Genomic DNA, 17752 nt, shown 5'->3' with positions numbered 1-17752 from the left:
AAAGGAGAAAATAAAAGGGCTGCTAAAGAAAAACATTACTGGAATGGGAAGCAGCGACAAGGGTAGAGCTGCTCACATTCAGAACAAATTGTTCTACGTAATTTTACGTACCTCTTCAGCTGTGACCATGGCTATAACATTCACCCCCTGTTCCCACACCATCTGCCAGAAGTCATGGCATGTGTGTGGCAAAGGTCCTTGTGTGGCTATATAGTGCCATTCCTCCCCACCTACAGTAACCTAGGGGTCAGAAAAAAATACAGTTAATGCCAGACTTTACTGCAGTGCGATTCAAGAAAAGGCGCTCCAACCAACCGTCACAGCGGTAAGGAGGAACTGAGAGGACGTAGGGTTGGCGGTGACTCATATACCAATACATGAGCGCAGCACTCAAGGGGGCGCTATAGCTGACCCTACAGATACTGTTAAGGCAAAAACCTCCGATGACTGTGCACGTGGGTGCGCACACACCTAGAAAGGAAAAGACATGAGCAAGCCCTCAAAGAGGAATACTTCTTCCTGTTTTGCAGAAAATTAAGACCATGCAGTGCATAAAATGGAAAAAGGAAAATCTTTGCTTAAGGACCTGATTCAAAGCCCACTGAAATCACTAAGGATATGTCTACACTGCTGCTGAGAGTGAGCCTCAGATGAGTTTGAGTGCCCGAGCTGCAGCCTGAAAGCAATATCCACACTTTTATTTTAGCGCACTAGCTGGAGTGGCTCTAGTTCAAAACTGTCTACCTGGGATGGGAGGCTCACTCCCAGCTACAGTGTAGACTTAACCCTAGAAAGACTCCTGTTGACTCCTATGGGCTTTGCATCAGGCCCTCAGTGATTGTGCTGAAAGAAAGTCTGGGCACTAGGCAGATTCTACATGTATTTCAAAAGACTGCACAGCTGCAGATAACATACAGTTTTGTAAGCACCATTTTGCATCAGGAAAGCCAGAGGCTGATCAGTCCTCTGATGTCACTAGATTTGATCATGCTTAATTCTTTTATAATGGACCAACATTATTTCTAGAAATTAGTCTTCTCACTTTCAAAGTTGCAGTTGAGCCTGTTCCCAGATCATCCAGTTATGCCCACACATTGCATATAACACATTAGTCTGATATGCCCACAGCCAGTTAGCAATGAAATACAGATAGAATGTCAGAATTTGCTTTGAATTTCTCTTCCTCTACTAATTTATGTTTTCACTTCAGTGGTTGCAATCTATCAATAGATATGCCACATTTAACAGTTTTTCCAAGAGTAAATTATGGAAATCCTTTTCCAATACATATAATTGACTTAACAGATCTTGCAAAAATACTTTTGGTGTGTTTGCACCGCAGCATATTAATAGGTAATTAAAAAGAATATTTGAAACAAGATTTACATGTTCTATACTTTGCAATAACTAAAATGCACTGTTAGATCACCTTGAAAATTCCCATTTAAAACATATTATTTGTAATCCTCCTATGAAGTAAATCTTCTAAAATACCTAGATAATTTAAAATTTACTTGTTGGTATATGTAAAAATCTGCCATTTTAACACTATCATCTACTAAATTTCACTTTTTTTTCATATCCAAACTATTTTTCAATTCTACAGGTCAAAACCCCCAAAAATATTTAAAGTCACTAAACCTAATTTTTTTTAATTGCTTTTAGCAGCTTAAAAAAAACACCAGGTGAACCCATTATGACATACTATTATATATTTTTTTGTGTCTCTCAGACTGGGCCCTCTAATTCCAAGTTTCAGCCCAGAGCAACTTTTTATTGAAAAAGTTATAAATCCCAGAGAAAAAGATTTATATTAAGTGCTGACACAACCATAGATATCAAGGTTCTGGCAGCCAATGCTATAAAGAACAATCAAGAATGCTGACAAAACTAAGGCCTGGTCTACACTACACGTTTATACTTGTCCACACAACGAGGCCCTTTATATCGATATAAAGGGCTCTTTAAACCAGTTTCTGTACTCCTCCCCGATGAGAGGAGTAGCGCTGAAATCGGTATTGCCATATCGGATTAGGGTTAGTGTGGCCGCAAATCGACAGTATTGGCTTCCGGGCGGTATCCCACAGTGCACCACTGTGACCGCTCTGGAAAGCGATCTGAACTTGGATGCACTGGCCAGGTAGACAGGAAAAGCCCCGCAAACTTTTGAATTGCATTTCCTGTTTGCCCAGCATGGAGCTCTGATCAGCACAGGTAGCGATGCAGTCCCAAATCCAAAAAGAGCTCCAGCATGGATCGTATGGGAGATACTGGATCTGATCGCTGTATGGGCAGACAAAACTGTTCTATCAGAGCTCCGTTCCAGAAGATGAAATGCCAAAGCATTTGAAAAAAATCTCCAGGCTATGATACAGAGTCACAGCACAGTGCTGTGTGACAAGTGTAACGGAAAGCCAAAGAATCAAATGGACGCTCATGGAGGAAGGGGGGAGGGACTGAAGACTCCAGCTATCCCACAGTCCCCGCAGTCTCCGAAAAGCATTTGCATTCTTGGCTGAGCTCTCAATGCCTGTAGGGTCAAAAACATTGTCCAGGGTGGTTCAGGGTATATCTCGTCAATTTACTCCCCCTCCCCCCTCGTGAAAGAAAAGGGGAAAAAATAGTTTCTTGACTTTTTTCAATGTCACCGTATGTCTACTGCATGCTGCTGGTAGACATGGTGCTGGGGCATGAACAGTGCAGTAGGTACAGTACAGTAGGACTGGTAGCCATCCTCGTCATCAACCCGTGAGTGCTCCTGGCTGGCCTCAGGCAAGGTCGGCCAGGGGCGCCTGGGTAAAAATAGGAATGACTCCCGGTTATTCCTGGCAAATGGTACAGAACGGCTGGTAACCGTCCTCATCATAGCAACTGGGGGATGAACTTCATCAGCCCCCCAACTTTCATGTCTAAAGAAAAGATTCTGTACTCTCTGGACTATCATAGCAGCAGGATGCTGGGCTCCTCTCCCCTTCGCCATTTCATGTCCTGCCTGGACTATCATAGCAGCTGGAGGCTGCCTCCCCCTCATTTTATCTCACTAAAAAGTCAGTGTTTCTTATTTCTGCATTCTTTATTACCTCATCACACAAATGGGGGGACCCTGCAACGGTAGCCTAGAAGGGTTGGGGGAGGAGGGAAGCAACGGGTGGGGTTGTTGCAGAGACACCCCCTAGAATGGCATGCAGCTCATCATTTCTGTGGGATCTAACACGGAGCGGCTGTGCTCTCTGGTTCTCTGATACACTGTTTTTCTAGTACACTTGCCCCATATTCTAGGCAGGACTGACTCTATTTTTAGATACAACATAAAGGAGGGAATGACCCAAGGGGTCATTCCCATTTTTGTCTTTGCGCTCCCAGCCAACATCAGCGAAGGTCAGCCAGGAGCACCCATGACAGCAGCAGACTGTACAGAATGACTGATAACCGTCATCTCATCGCCAATTTACAATGGCACAGCAGACGGTACAGAACGACTGATAACTGTCTCTGCTACTTGCAAAGACAAATGAATGCTGCTGTGTAGCACTGCAGTACTGCCTCTGTCAGCGGCATCCAGTACACATACGGTGACAGTGACAAAAGGCAAAACGGGCTCCATGATTGCCATGCTATGGCGTCTGCTAGTGCAATCCAGGGAGAAAGGGCGCGAAATGATTGTCTGCCGTTGCTTTCACGGAGGAAAGAATGAGTGACGACCTTTACCTAGAATCACCCACGACACTGTTTTTGCACCATCCTGCATTGGGATCTTAACCCAGAATTCCAATGGGTGGGGGAGACTGCAGGAAGTATGGGATAGCTACCCACAGTGCAATGCTCCAGAAATCGACGCTAGCCTCAGTACATGGACGCACACCACTGAATTATTGTGCTTTGCATGGCCGCATGCATTCGACTTTATATAATCTGCTTTACAAAACTGGTTTATGTAAAATCAGAATAATCCTGTAGAGTAGATGTACCCTCAGTGTGTACCATGCCTGAGATGCAAGTCTTTGTATAAATTTTAGGAAAGGAATGTCAGTTTAGCTCGTACTGCTGCAACTGCACTAAACTTAGATGTTTGGCTTTTGCACTTAGATGCCACAATGATTACAACTGTATTTAAATAATTGTTTTCAATTTACCAGGAAAGGTCTTTTTCCTCCTTAAATCTAGCTCCTTGTTTTGTTTCCTATTCAGTCATATACACCACTCTTTTGTATGTATAGTAACTACAATCTGTGGGCCAAATCAAGATAATTGATTAACAGTACTTAAAAACAATTGAAATTTCAGATACTCGACATCTGGCCCTGTATTTGTATATGTAGCTGTATTCAATATACGATTTTTTTTCATTTTATTGCATTTTTGTGTAATATGGACCCGATCCAGAGTCCACTGAATCAATAGGAATCTTTTTCATAATCTTTGGATTATGCTCTATGTCAGAGATGAGCAAACTATGGCCTGTGGGCCACATCTGGCCCGCGGGACCCTCCTGCCCAGCCCCTGAGCTCCTGGCCCAGGAGGCTAGCCCCTGGCCCTTCCCATGCAGTTCCCCCTCCACGCAATGCTCTGGGTGGTGGGCTGTGGGCTCTGGGGCAGCACAGCTGCAGAGCCGCGGCCTGGCCCAGTGCTCTGTGCTGCGCGGTGGCGTGGCTGGTGCCAACTGGGAGGCATGGCTGCCTGTCCTGGTGCTCTGGGCAGTGCGGCTGTAGCGCCGCCAGCCACCGGTGCTCCAGGCAGCGCGGTAAGGGGGCAGGGAGCGGGGGGGTTGGATAGAGGACAGGGGAGTTCAGGGTGGTGGTTAGGGGGTGGGGTTGTGGATAAGGGTAGGGGCAGTCAGGAAGGGGTGAGTGGGGTTTGATGGGGTGGCAGAGGCAGGGATTCCAGGGGCGGTCAGGGAGAAAGGGTGGTTGAATGGGGCAGAGGTCCTGGGGGGCAGTCAAGAATGAGAGGAGAGGTTGGATGGCGTGGTGGGGGGGCAGTCAGGGACAGGGGGTCGTCAGGGACAGGGAGCGAGGTGGGTGGGGTGGATGAGGCAGGAGTCCCAGGGGAACCCTCAGGGGACAGGGAGGGTTGGATGGGGCAGGGGTCCCGGGGAGGGCGTCAGGGGAAGAGAAGCAGGGGGTGGGTCAGATAGGGGGCACTGGCCGGGCCACGCCTGTCTGTTTGGGGAGGTACAGCATCCCCTAACCGGCCCTCCATACAATTTCCGAAACCCAATGTGCGTGGCCCTCAGGCCAAGAAGTTTGCGCACCCCTGCTCTATGTGCAGCAAAAAGCAAGAGGTTTTTAAAAAAAAAAAAATCCATAACTTAAATTATGATTTGTGTCTCTATATTCGGACTGTGCTTAACATCTTGACAGGATAGGCCAGTGTTAAGTAAGCAGAGAAGGGCTGACAACCCACAGGGACAGCAGGCTTAGTGGTGGTGGGGTCATGATCCTCTAGGCATGGATCTTATCAAAATGATATAGGAGCTGTCTTTGTCTTCTGACTTCTGGTCCAAATATCCAGCCTCCTGGCATCTGATAGCATAGAACCATAAATAGTCTGGAGGGAGAGTGATGCCTGGAATGTTTACTGCATTCTAATGCCCTGACTGCAGGTTATTAAGGAGTGAGTATTGGGCTGCAAGCACACACTTTATGCTACGGAGGTAAATTTCACAGATACGATTTCACCTTCTAAGCAAAAAGATCATCCATTTGGCTTTGTAACAGCCACTTGGAGTTCAAGGAGAAAATACTGGCAAGAGCCAGAGTGTCAGATACTAAAACACGAGTGCATGTTCCTGCATGCTCTCTAGATCTCAAATGGATGTGTGTCCAATAGTGACAAAAAATGAAACGTGGACACTTAAAACTGGCTGGGGAAAATTATTTTTCTGGCTGATACCACCTTAAGGGCACAATTTATATTGTTAGGAATTTTTTTCTCCCACAAATTAGATGAAAAAAAATGATTCAATAATCCATCATTCTAGCAATGGCAGATGATGCCAAAAACCAGTGTCTGCTACCCACCAGGACTCTGGTGGGAAAGTGATAACTTGACAGGATCCTGGTTTAGAAGGGTGTTCTGAATCAACAGGATTTAATATTGTAAATCATGACTAAGATTAGCTATTCTCTTTGGACTTAAAGGCCTTTCTTCCACCAAGATGTAAATGAACAGAATGTTTTATTTATTATTCTAATTTGATTTTTTTTTTCATTTTGTTTTTGACAATGGGAAAAGGCAGCCCTGTTATGCCACATGGCAGCCTGGCATGAACTGAGTACCACTACTTCTCTCAGGACAGAATGATAATCACCAAGGGGCCTTGAAAAGCTTTTATTGGAAACAGAGACGATAAAAATGAATTTGCAGCCACCATGAGACAGCTTACTGCTGAAAATGACTATATAGCAGGCTTACAAGCAGCATAAAGGGTCAGACTGTATTTAAACCATTCATACAATGAATTTCTGAACAATAAATTTCTGAACAATAACATAACTTCATTTTACAAAACTCCCATTTGAAACAAGGCAATATGAACGCCCACATGACCAGTCTAAATGAAAGAACCATTATTTTAGGGGTCTGATTTATTAGACCACTTGAGTGCTGGACAAGCTCAAAAGACAAACATGCATTTAACACCCTTACATTTTAAAAATCAAGCCCCGTAAGTTTTAAAACAAAGATAGAAGCTTTGGGGCCAGACCTCCTACTGATCCAGTGCATTCCCCTTTTCCCTGCAGGTTTCCATTTAAAGTTTCCCCTGGTGGAAACACTGCCTATCCTCCTTCCCTGGGAGGAAATTCCCGCTGGCCCAGCTGCTTCTGCAGGGTCAGGGTGATGGAAATTGTATTGGTCTGAACTAATATGGGAAGAGCTAGCCCATTAGTTAAATTTAAGATATGGTGGGTGCCTTTTTTAGCTTAATGCAAGCATTCAGCCGCTAGTCTATGCAGCATTGCAACAGATAAGGAAATTTCTCTACAATGATTTCTAGGTCCCAGAAGTGTAATAAATACATCAATTCGTGATTGTTCACTGAGCCTTGAAATTAGGAATGTGAGGTAGTGACCAGGGCCAGCTCCAGGGTTTTTGCCGTCCCAAGCGGCGAAAGAAAAGAAAAAAAAGGCACAATCACGATCAGCGGCAGCTCCACCGTGTCGCTTTCTTCTTTGGCGGTAATTTGGCGGCAGGTCCTTCCCTCCGAGAGGGACCGAGGGACCCACCGCCGAAGAGCCCAATGTGCCACCCCTTCCCCTGGGCTGCCCCAAACACCTGCTTGCTGAGCTGATGCCTGAGGCTGGCCCTGGTAGTGGCATTGTCGTCCAAGGTAAAACAACCTGCCCATTTTTAAAAGAAACCTAGGCAGATGTGAGTAAATGACTTTTTGCAAGTTCCCTAATGTTAGAAAACAATGGCCACACTTGTAACATACTCACTCCTCTAATGTTTCTTCATATGCCATGTGATGCTTCAAAAGCCTTTACCTTTATGTGTGAGGCATTGATGTAGCCTGTATTATTTTCTTTGGTTGGTACCAGCTCTACTCTGTTCTCCTCATAAGGAATGACTTCCCTGATGCGGTTGCGCTCAGCATTTTCAGGCAATGCTGCAGTGGTGAAGATCCCATCTGCCTTTTTCTTTGGAATCTGCTCATATTCAGTGAATACCATCCCCTCTTCCAACTTCCTCTTCAAGATTTTGCACTGTGATTTAACAGAAGGAAAGGAAATCTCTCATCAATTAATTTTTCGAGACAGAATGATTGTGGAAGTATCACAGGGCAGTATTTTATCTCAATACAGAACGAATCATCAAACAAACTAGAATGTTCTCGTCTTTTCGCTTGGAGCTATACTGCTTACTGTACAAAGTTTTATGTTGTCTGAGAATGCATAACTCTGTCTGCTTCCATGTAGTTAAATCAGCAGAGAATTTTATGGTTTTAGCACATTCTCTTTTTATAGTTACAGATTCTGGTGCTAGATAAAGCAAAACTCTTCTAGTTACAATCCTGATTCCATAAATGGACTTATCTAAGTACATTTTTGAAAAAAAATTTGTTTAAAAATAGTCACTCTTTTGTTACAATGAATTTAGGTCTATATTTTCAAAACACAGCCTTAATTTGTACATTGCCATTTCTGTGCACATAAAAAAAAAAGACAGTTACCGTTTTCCATAACTGATGTTCCTCGAGATGTGTTGCTCATGTCCATTCAACTTAGGAGTGCGTGCTCACCACATGCATTGGTGCCAGAAGCTTTTCCCTCAGCAGTATCCATAGGGGACCAGCTCTGGTGCCCCCTAGAGTGGTGTGTGTATGCTGTGGCATATAGGGCACTGCCAGCCCTCTACACCCTCAGTTTCTTCTTGCCAGAAACTCTGACAGTGGGGAAGGAGGACAGGTTATGGAATGGACATGACCAACACATCTCGAAGGACACCAGTTATGGAAAAGGTAATTATCTTTTCTTCTTCAAGTGCTTGCTCATGTCCATTCAACTTATGTGACTCCGAGCAGTACCCCTGGAGGCAGGTAAGGAGTTCACAGACATGTAGATTATAATACAGCTCTGATTAACCCAGTGTTATCTCTGGCCTGCTGCATGATGGCATAGTTGGCCATAAATGCATATGCCGAGGACCACGTCGCAGCTATACAGATGTCCTTGATCGGAACATGTGCCAGGAAGGCCATCGAGGATGCCTGCGCTCTAGTCAAGTGGGCTCTGACGATTAGCTGTGGAGGGTCTCCCGCTAACTCGTAGCGGGTTTGAATGCAAGAGATGATCCAGTTAAAAATCCTTTGCATGGACACAGGGAGGCCCTTCATCCTATCAGTTGTAGAGATGAAAAGCTGAGTCAACTTGCAGAAAAGTTTTGTTCAATCTAAGTAGAAAGCCAGAGCTTTTCTTACAGCCAAAGCGTGAAGGCGCCTCTCTTCACTAGTCTTATGGGGCTTAGGGCAGAAGACCGGAAGAAAGATGTCCTGGCTCATGTGGAAAGTGGACACCACCTTGGGAAGGAAAGCCGGGTGGGGGTGGGGCTGGAACTGGGGGTCACATCTAGAGCCTGGCGTGGTGCACCATATATATGCACATGCTGCCATGTGACGTAGCATGCGCCGGCAAAACCTGGCCATGGTCAAGGGAAATGTGGAGACTTCCACGATGAGGTCTATCAGTTCCCTGAATCTTTCCAGTGCACAGGTCGAGTCAAGCACCGCTCTGATGAACTCTATCTTCTGTACTGAAACTAATGTGGATTTTTTGTCGTTTACAAACAGGCCAAGGGGACGACACATGGCTAGCAGCACTGGGACATTCCCTTGGTCCTTGAGTTGCCCTTGACAAGCCAGTTATTGAGGTATGGGTAGATCTGGATACCCCGACGTCTGAAGTAAATCGCCACCACCGACGTGCATTTGGTAAATACCTGCAGCGCCGTCACTAGGCCAAAAGGAAAGACCGTGAACTGATAGTGGTTGGGACCTACTGTAAACTGGAGGAAGCGTCTGTGTCCCTTGAAGACGACGATGTAGAAGTATGCATCTTTCAGACTGAGGGCAGCGTACCAGTCTCCTGGATCCAGGGAGACCATGCAGAACTTCAGTTTCGCTAAACAGCGGTTCAAGTATGCAGGTCTAGTATGGGACACAGACTGTCCTTGGCCTTGGGGATTAAAAAGTATTGGGAATAGAATGCCTTGTTCCTGTACTCCACAGGAACTACCTCCACCACACCCAGCTGTAGTAGACCCTCTACCTCCTGAATGAGAAGATTCTCATGAGGGGGTCCCTGAGGAGGGGAGGGAAGGCGCAGTAGAAAGTAACTGAAGGGTGTAACCCTGCGCCACCATATTGAGGATCCTTCGGTCCTATGTTATAGGGAGGAAGGAAGAAAGGCAGTTGGCAAAAAAAGGGGAGGAAGGATCCGGGGAACAGTGCGGTAGGTCACCCTCAGGCATACCTTCAAAACGGGCGCTTGCCTGTCTGCTTACTGCAGGTCAAGCCCTCCTGTGATGTCGATGGGGGTTGGTGGCCAGGCACCTCTTGTAGCCCCTGGATCTTTTGTGAGGAGGCTCCCGGCGAGGGTGGCTCTCCTGGTTCTGAGGTTGCTGCGGCTTAAACTGCTTGCGGGCAGGGCCAGGGACCTACAGGTCGTGTTTTTAGGGTCGTATGGGAATCTTTCAGCCATGGAGTTTAATGTCTGCCCGTTCTGCGAACAGAGCATGCCCGTCAAAAGAGAGGTCTTGCATTGACTGCTGAGCCTCCAAGGAAAGACCAGAGAGGAGCAGCCAGGAAGCCCTGCACAACGAGATGGCTGATGCCACGGTACGGGCGACGGTGTCTGCATCATCCGATGCTGCCTGAAGAGCTGCTCTGGCTGCAGTGTAGCCCTCATCCAGGATTGCCCAGAACTCCTTCCTAGAAGCCTCAGGAAGGGTGCTCTTCAACTTGGTCACGGCCTGCCACATATTAAAATCACAGCAGCCTAGTAAGGCCTGATGGTTGCAACTGTAGACTGGAGAACGAATAAACTTTGCACCCAAAGAAGTCTAGTTGCCTTGAGTGTTTATTCTTAGGGATAGCCCCCGGTTGACCCTGTGTCTCCTTGTGGTTCACCACCTCTACCACTAGGGAATTGGGAGCAGGATGGGTATAAAGGTACTCGTGGCCCTTGGATGGCACAAAGTACTTGTGCTCCACCCTCTTGGAGATCGGAGGCAAGGAGGAGGGAATTTGCCAGAAGACATTTGTAATTTTTATAAATTGGGGATGCATCAGTTGGAAGTAACAGAGGAGGAGAAGGACCTAGGGGGTATTGGTTGATCACAGGATGACTATGAGCCGCCAATGTGATATGGCCATTAAAAAAGCTAATGCAGTTTTAGGATGCATCAGGCGAGGTATTTCCAGCAAAGATAAGGAGGTGTTAGTACCGTTATACAAGGCACAGGTGAGACCTCATCTGGAATACTGTGTGCAGTTCTGGTCTCCCATGTTTAAGAAGGAGGAATTCAAACTGGAACAGGTACAGAGATGGGCTACTAGGAATGGAAAATCTGTCTTACGAAACGAGACTCAAAGAGCTTGGCTTGTTTAGCCTGACCAAAAGAAGGCTGAGGGGGGATATGATGGCTCTTTATGAATATATCAGAGGGATTAATATTAGGGAGAGAGAGGAATTATTGAAGCTTAGTACCAATGTGGACACAAGAACAAATGGATATAAACTGGACACTAGGAAGTTTAGACTTGAAATTAGTCGAAGGTTTCTAACCATTAGAGGAGTGAAATTCTGGAACAGCCTTCCAAGGGGAGTAGTGGGGGCAAAAGACATATCTGGCTTTAAGATTAAGCTTGATAAGTTTATAGAGGGGAGAGTATGATGGGATAGCCTAATTTTGGCAATTAATCAAAGATCAATTGCCAAATTATCAGCAGGTAAGTATGCCCAGTGGTCTGTGATGGGATGTTAGATGGGATGGGATCTGAGTTACTACAGAGAATTCTTTCCTGGGTGCTGACTGGTGAGTCTTGCCCACATGCTCAGGGTTTAACTGATCGCCATATTTGAGGTCAGGAAGGAATTTTCCTCCAAGGCAGATTGGCAGAGGCCCTGGAGGTTTTTTGCCTTCCTCTGCAGCATGGGACATGGGTCACTTGCTGGAGGATTCTCTGCAGCTTGAGGTCTTCAAACCACAATTTGAGGACTTCAATAACTCAGACATAGGTTAGGGGTTTGTTATAGAAGTGGATGGGTGAGATTGTATGGCCTGCATTGTGCAGGAGGTCAGACTAGATGATCATAATGGTCCCTTCTGACCTTAAAGTCTATGAGTCTGTTTAGCGAACCCTCATGTGGGGGCAAAGCTAGCCTGGCCGGGGCCACGGGGCAGAGAACATTAAAGAGGGAGTCTGTGGGTTCCTCTAACTTCTCCGCCTGGAGGCCCAGATTGGTGGCAGCCCTCTAACAGCTCCTGATGCGTTTTAGCATCATCCTGGGGCACCGATGGAGGGGGCCTCACTATAGCCTCATCTGGAGACAAGGAGGAGGAAGCCAGTACCAAGGGGTCCTCTGCAACCATAGGTGTTCTGGTGGCTTGCTCGCCCACTTCCTCCTGTGCCTGCAGCCAAGGCCTCTTGGGCTGGAGGGGGGTGAGAGAGGCCAGTAGCCAGTCTCTCCGAAGGTCCGGATACTGAGTGGGCGACCTGAGAAGGCTGAGCGAACCCCCATGGGTACCACTGTGCTGACCATGGAGTTTGAGGCCATGGGCTCAGCTTCAGTGCTGCTGACGTAGTCTGCGCTGTAGGTGCCGGAGTCTGTCCTGCTGCTAGGGAACCTTGCTCCGAACCTGAGCCACAGCCCGAGTGGTCACTCCTCTGTGACCAAGACGGGGCTGATTGGTGGCTGTGTCCGGATTGGTACTGGTCGCCCTTCCCAAAGCTGGATCTGGCTGACCTCGATGAGTGTCTGGATCAGGGCCTTGGCGACTGGTGGCACTCGGCGGATCTGAGACGCCCCTAGCCCGGTGATCTACATCTCACAGTTAACAAGCGGTACCAGGATGTGGAGCGGGAACTAGAGCGGGCTCGGCATTGTGAAGATGTAGCTGCACATGCTGATGCTGCCCTGGGGGACTGATAATGGTCCAGGGAACGATACTGTTGGTCCCTCGACCTATCCCTGGATCGGTACCAGTGCCGGGGAGTTTCTGGGCACTGACTCCAGAGCTGACGAGGACCTCTGATGCTATCCGACCTCAAGCAGTGTGTCCCAGGTGGGGAGCGGGCTGGGATACGCTGCTCAAGCTGAGCTGGGGCCTGGGATCCCCAAAGGGGTGAAGAGGCAACTGAGACAGGGCCTTGGTCCACCCCAGACCTGTCCTTTTCCTTGTGGGAAGCTGGAGACCTTCCTCGCCCCATCTTCCTGGGCTTCTTGACTAGAGCCATGGACGGAGACTGGTGCCAGCTCATAGACGTTGCCAGCGGGGCGCTGCGTTCCGAGGTTATGGTGCTCGAATGAGAGCACTGCTCTGGCATCGGGGTAAGGGCAGACTCCATCAGGAGCGCCTTCAAACAAATGTCACGCTCCTTCTTCATCCTGGGCTTGATGGACTTGCAGATTTCATACTTATCACTAATGTGATCTTTGCCCAAGCACCGAAAACAACTATTATGTGGATCACCAATGGGCATGGGCCTTTTACAGCGATTGCAGGTTTTAAAGCCTGGGAACCGGCGCATGTTCCGTCCCGAGATGAAGTTCCTTTAGGGACCTAAGTCTCCAACTTAACAAATAGGTTGAACTAAACTAGAGCAAAACTATATACAGTAATATTTGCAAGAGGTAAATGAGTTTGAATGAACAAAAATCAACAGCTGTAGCTGAAGCAGCATCAGTTCCATGCACCATTGCTGGCAGCAAGAAGGAACTGAGGTTGGAGGGGGCTAGCAGTTGCTTATAAGCTGCGGCTTACGCGTGCCATTCCAGGGAGTGCCAGAGCCGGTCCCTTACGGATACTGCTGAGGGAAAAACTTCCGGCACCGGTGCATATGGCAAGCACACACACCTAAGTTGAATGGACGTGAGCAATCACTCGAAGAACCACCTCTGATGTGTATCCGGGAGAAATGGGCTTACCATATGTAATTGCTGTCATTTGCTTGTGTAGGGCACAAAATTCCATGCACAAAATCAGGAGGGAGGCCTCTTTGAACATCTGCCCCAATAGTCAATGGCAGCAGATATTTTAATTTTTTTTAATTGCATGCATGTGCATACACAGAAATGCAGAGAGAAATCTTTAAGAATGAATCTTTTTTGTCTCTTGGACTGCAACTAAGGCTCTTCTCAGCAACCTACATGCATCATTCAGCACATTATGCTACAACAAAGAGTGACTGCTGTATCAACCTCCCTGGCCAAGAGGAGATGTGCAATATTTTAGATTTAGGGCTTGATCCTGTGAGATGCTGAACACGCCCTGAGGCGCTAAGCACCTTCAACTTCCACTGACTTCAGTGGGTGATGACGGCGTTCAGAACCTCTTACTTGTTCATTGTCCAAGTTTTTGGCCTCACCGAAGCAGTGACAATACCAAAGACCTCCATCACAGATGGTGCTCTCAATGTGGCCATCAGTAATAGTTCTTTAAAACTTCAAACGTGTACACTGTTAGAAACAATGGAATAAATAGTACTTTGTGAATCTCTCTCTTACCCTCTCATCCATTGGCACCTTGGCTACTTCATCCTGGCTATCCTCAGGCACTGGAACTCTAGCAACGGAGAGTCCATTTAACGCTGCCAACATCAAGGGCCTCTTCTGGGCCTCCAGGCCTGCCATCTTCTGTTTCTCTAGATTCTTTTGGCAAGAAAAGGCATGTTTTTTATCTCTGTGTTATTTATAATGCCAGTAAAACACTGGAATGTTTTTTAATCTCCAAAATCTGCAACTCTCTGGCCAAGGAATGCAGATGATCACCATTAGCAGAGTAAATTCAAATACAATCTCTGATTCTTCCTATTATTCCTCAGGGCCCACTCCTACAGGAGCACAGAATTTTAATTTCAAAGGAACAATCCAAAGGTAAAATATAGATTACTTGCTATCAAAAGACTTGCAAATACAAATCTTGGGTATCCTTTCTGTAATGGTAAATTGCTAGCAGGACATAATCTCACGATGGCAATACTTATGCAAACATATCCTATACTTGTTTTAAACAGTGTTCAATTTCAATTACTGTGGCAGAAAACCATGAAAAATCTATACTGCTTGCCCCACTGCACATTTTATCTTTGCTGGGGTGTTTGTTTAACGCTTAGAATGGGAAATACTTTGGTAAATTTAAACTACCGTGTTTGGTAAATGTCCAGCTGTTAATGGTGCCCACTGTGCAAAGAATGAGCTCATGGTGTTTAAAACCAGAGTTTAATACCATTCGATGCACAGAACTTGCTTTACATCATGTTTGTGTAGCACCCACACTGCTGTATAGAGCGTTTGAGTTCTAATTTCGTTCTGTGGCTAGTGGGAGGTGATACATCTAAGAGGTGGAGGGTCACAATTCTGGGAAGGCGAAGAGGGGGAAATATTTCATTTCATTCCCTTGGCAACTCTTCCCGCCTGGTTTTGGGGGGAAGCAATGCACAAAGGCTGTCTGGATCACAGCTGCTTTTGAAAACTGCTATTACAGCAGGGTTCGAGCTCTCCTGCTGGAAAAGCACACCCCCTGGGCATAAAGCAAATGGATTGTTTCTGGAACGGGCCAGCCTGCAAACTTTTCATTGCCATTAGGTACCTGGACATAACTGCATAAAGATGCTCATGCTATTGGTGAAACTGGCAAAAATTAAACCCACGTTTTTACCAGATTTACAGACAGTTTAAGATCAAGTAATTTCGCCCAATTTCGGTTTGGTTTTCTGCTATGGCAAAAGCTTCATAAAAATCGGCTCTCTTTAACCAAATAGAACGTGGATGGGGTGGTGGTGGGCAGTCGGGGGTGGGGGTTCCGGGGACAGGGAATGGGGGGAGGGCAGGGGTTGGAAGGGACAGGAGTCCCGGGGGAGGCCATGCCATGCCACCACCATGGCTGTAAAATGGTGAATTCTGTGCTTACGGAATCAGCCACGGCACCAAATTCACAAATGGTTAGCTGATAGTTTTCAGTGCCCGTGGTGAAAGAGGTAGAAATGTCATGCGATTCCTGAACTAGGCTGCAAACCATTTTAAAAGCAATTTGAGCATAAAAACATAGAATAACCTCCCGCTTCCAAAAAGCACATGGTGTTGATGGGGTGAACAAAGTTGATCTAATATTCATTGAATATCCAGAATGGAGGTTCTCAGATTATTTTGCCGCTCCTGGCCCCAATACCCAAAGCTTTTCTGTATCTTGCCCCACATCCCAGAATCCTCTGTGCCCAGTCTCACAATCCTTTGTGCTTCTTTGGACCCCCAAGAGTCCAAAATGCTGTAACACATGCGCACACACATACACACACGTTAATTTGATTTGAATTCCTTGGGTTGTCTATAGCTAAGGAAGACAATTACACTCAATGCATGTCCCTTTGATCACTTCATATCTGAAAGAGATCAAAAAATGTAATTCAGATACTTTTACTGAATATATTCTGGGATGCTACACATTTAATAAGCCTTACTACTACTGCAGTATTTACATGTGAGAGGTTATATTACGCAAGCAGAAAGGTTAGAAATACCTTTTATTTTTTTTGGTTAAATAAAAGCTTAGATTCTGTAGGAAATAACACAACCTCTAGGATACAGCTTTGTGGTGCATCGAGACCTTGACCCCAAGAATCAGAACCAATGACCTAGGAAGTGACAATTTTCAGGATTTGAGAGATCCATTTTTGCATTTGTTCTAGCACAGAGCTGGGCAAATTATGGCCCGTGGACCACATCCAGCCCATGGGACTCTCCTGCCCGGCCCCTGAGCTTCTGTCCCAGGAGGCTAGCCCCCAGCCTCTCCCCCGCTGTTTCCCATTCCCAGCAGCCTCAGCTCACCCCACCGCCAGCACAGTGCTCTGGGTGGTGGGACTGCGAGCTCCTGGGGCAGTGCAGCTGCAGAGCTGGGGCCTGATCCGGTGCTCTGTGCTGCGTGGTGGCATGGCTGGCTCCAGCTGGGCGGCGCAACTGTAGTGCTACCAGCCACTGGTGCTCCAGGCAGTGTGGTAAGGGAGCGGGGTGGGGTGGGGTGTGTGGATAGAGGGCAGGGGAGTTCAGGGTGGTGGTCAGGGGTGCAGATAGGGATTGGGGTGGTCAGAGGGTGGGGAACAGGGGGGTTGAAGGGGGCAGGGGTCTCGGGAGGGCAGTCAGGAAGGAGAGGGGGGGATTGGATGGGGCCACGGGGGTCACTTAGGGGCAGGGGTTCCGGTAATGGTCAGGGGACAGGGAGAAGGAGTGGTTGGAAGGGGCAGGGGTCCCGGGGCGGCAGTCAGGAAGCAGGGGGGTTGGATGGGGCAGCGGGGGGCAGCCAGGGGCAGGGATTCCAGGAGCAGTCAGGGAGAAGGGGTGGTTTGATGGGGCAGGGGACCAGGCGGCAGTCAGAAATGAGAGGAGGGGGTGGATGGGGTGGTGGTGGGCAGTCGGGGGTGGGGGTTCCGGGGACAGGGAATGGGGGGAGGGCAGGGGTTGGAAGGGACAGGAGTCCCGGGGGAGGCCATCAGGGGGCGAGAAGCAGGAGAGGTCAGATAGGGGGCAGGACCAGGCCACACCTGGCTGTTTGAGGAGGCACAGCCTCTCCTGCCCAGCCCTCCATACAATTTTGGAAACCCGATGTGGCCCTCCGGCCAAAAAGTTTGCCTGCCCCTGTTCTAGCAGAACTCAAAGGAAATAGAGAGCCTGTCAACTTTCAGACTAACAAATAATTTTGTTCTCGCTACTTCTAAATCATTACTTCAAATGCAAGAATCAGCAATAACAAAATGGCAGCTTTCTAAACAAGCTTAAAAAATCCCCGGGAGTATAGTGAAGTGTTTCATTCTAAATGTAGATATTAAGTAACCTCATTTTGTTTGCTGACTAATAGCCTTGCCGTGAAGAATATTAACAGCAAAGCTCGTATTATTTTCTAAACACTCCCAGATCACTTGGACATCACATTAATGTAAATGGATTCAATGTTCTGCTCTAGGACCCATCCTGAAAAAGAGATATGTACTTGCCTAACTTGACTTCAATAGAACTATTCACAGTTTATAAAGTTAAGC

The 17752-nt window shown here is 47.1% G+C and overlaps 1 protein-coding gene across 2 annotated transcripts in view; it reads right to left on the bottom strand.

The window, feature by feature from the left end:
- Nucleotides 1–17752, bottom strand: part of PTPN14 (protein tyrosine phosphatase non-receptor type 14) — a 192028-nt gene that overhangs the window by 12287 nt on the left and 161989 nt on the right. For both annotated transcript variants that reach the window (XM_050950210.1, XM_050950211.1), the window contains exons 14-16: nt 14229–14372; nt 7488–7706; nt 112–240 (exon numbers count right to left, since the gene is read on the bottom strand). In XM_050950210.1, coding sequence (XP_050806167.1) covers nt 112–240; nt 7488–7706; nt 14229–14372 — 492 coding nt within the window. The remainder of the gene's footprint in view (nt 1–111; nt 241–7487; nt 7707–14228; nt 14373–17752) is intronic.

The sequence above is a fragment of the Gopherus flavomarginatus genome, chromosome 4 (assembly GCF_025201925.1).
Source record: "Gopherus flavomarginatus isolate rGopFla2 chromosome 4, rGopFla2.mat.asm, whole genome shotgun sequence".
Taxonomy (NCBI): domain Eukaryota; kingdom Metazoa; phylum Chordata; order Testudines; family Testudinidae; genus Gopherus; species Gopherus flavomarginatus.
The sequence above is the reverse complement of the archived record's forward strand: the minus strand, read 5'-3'. Positions and strand labels throughout refer to the sequence as shown.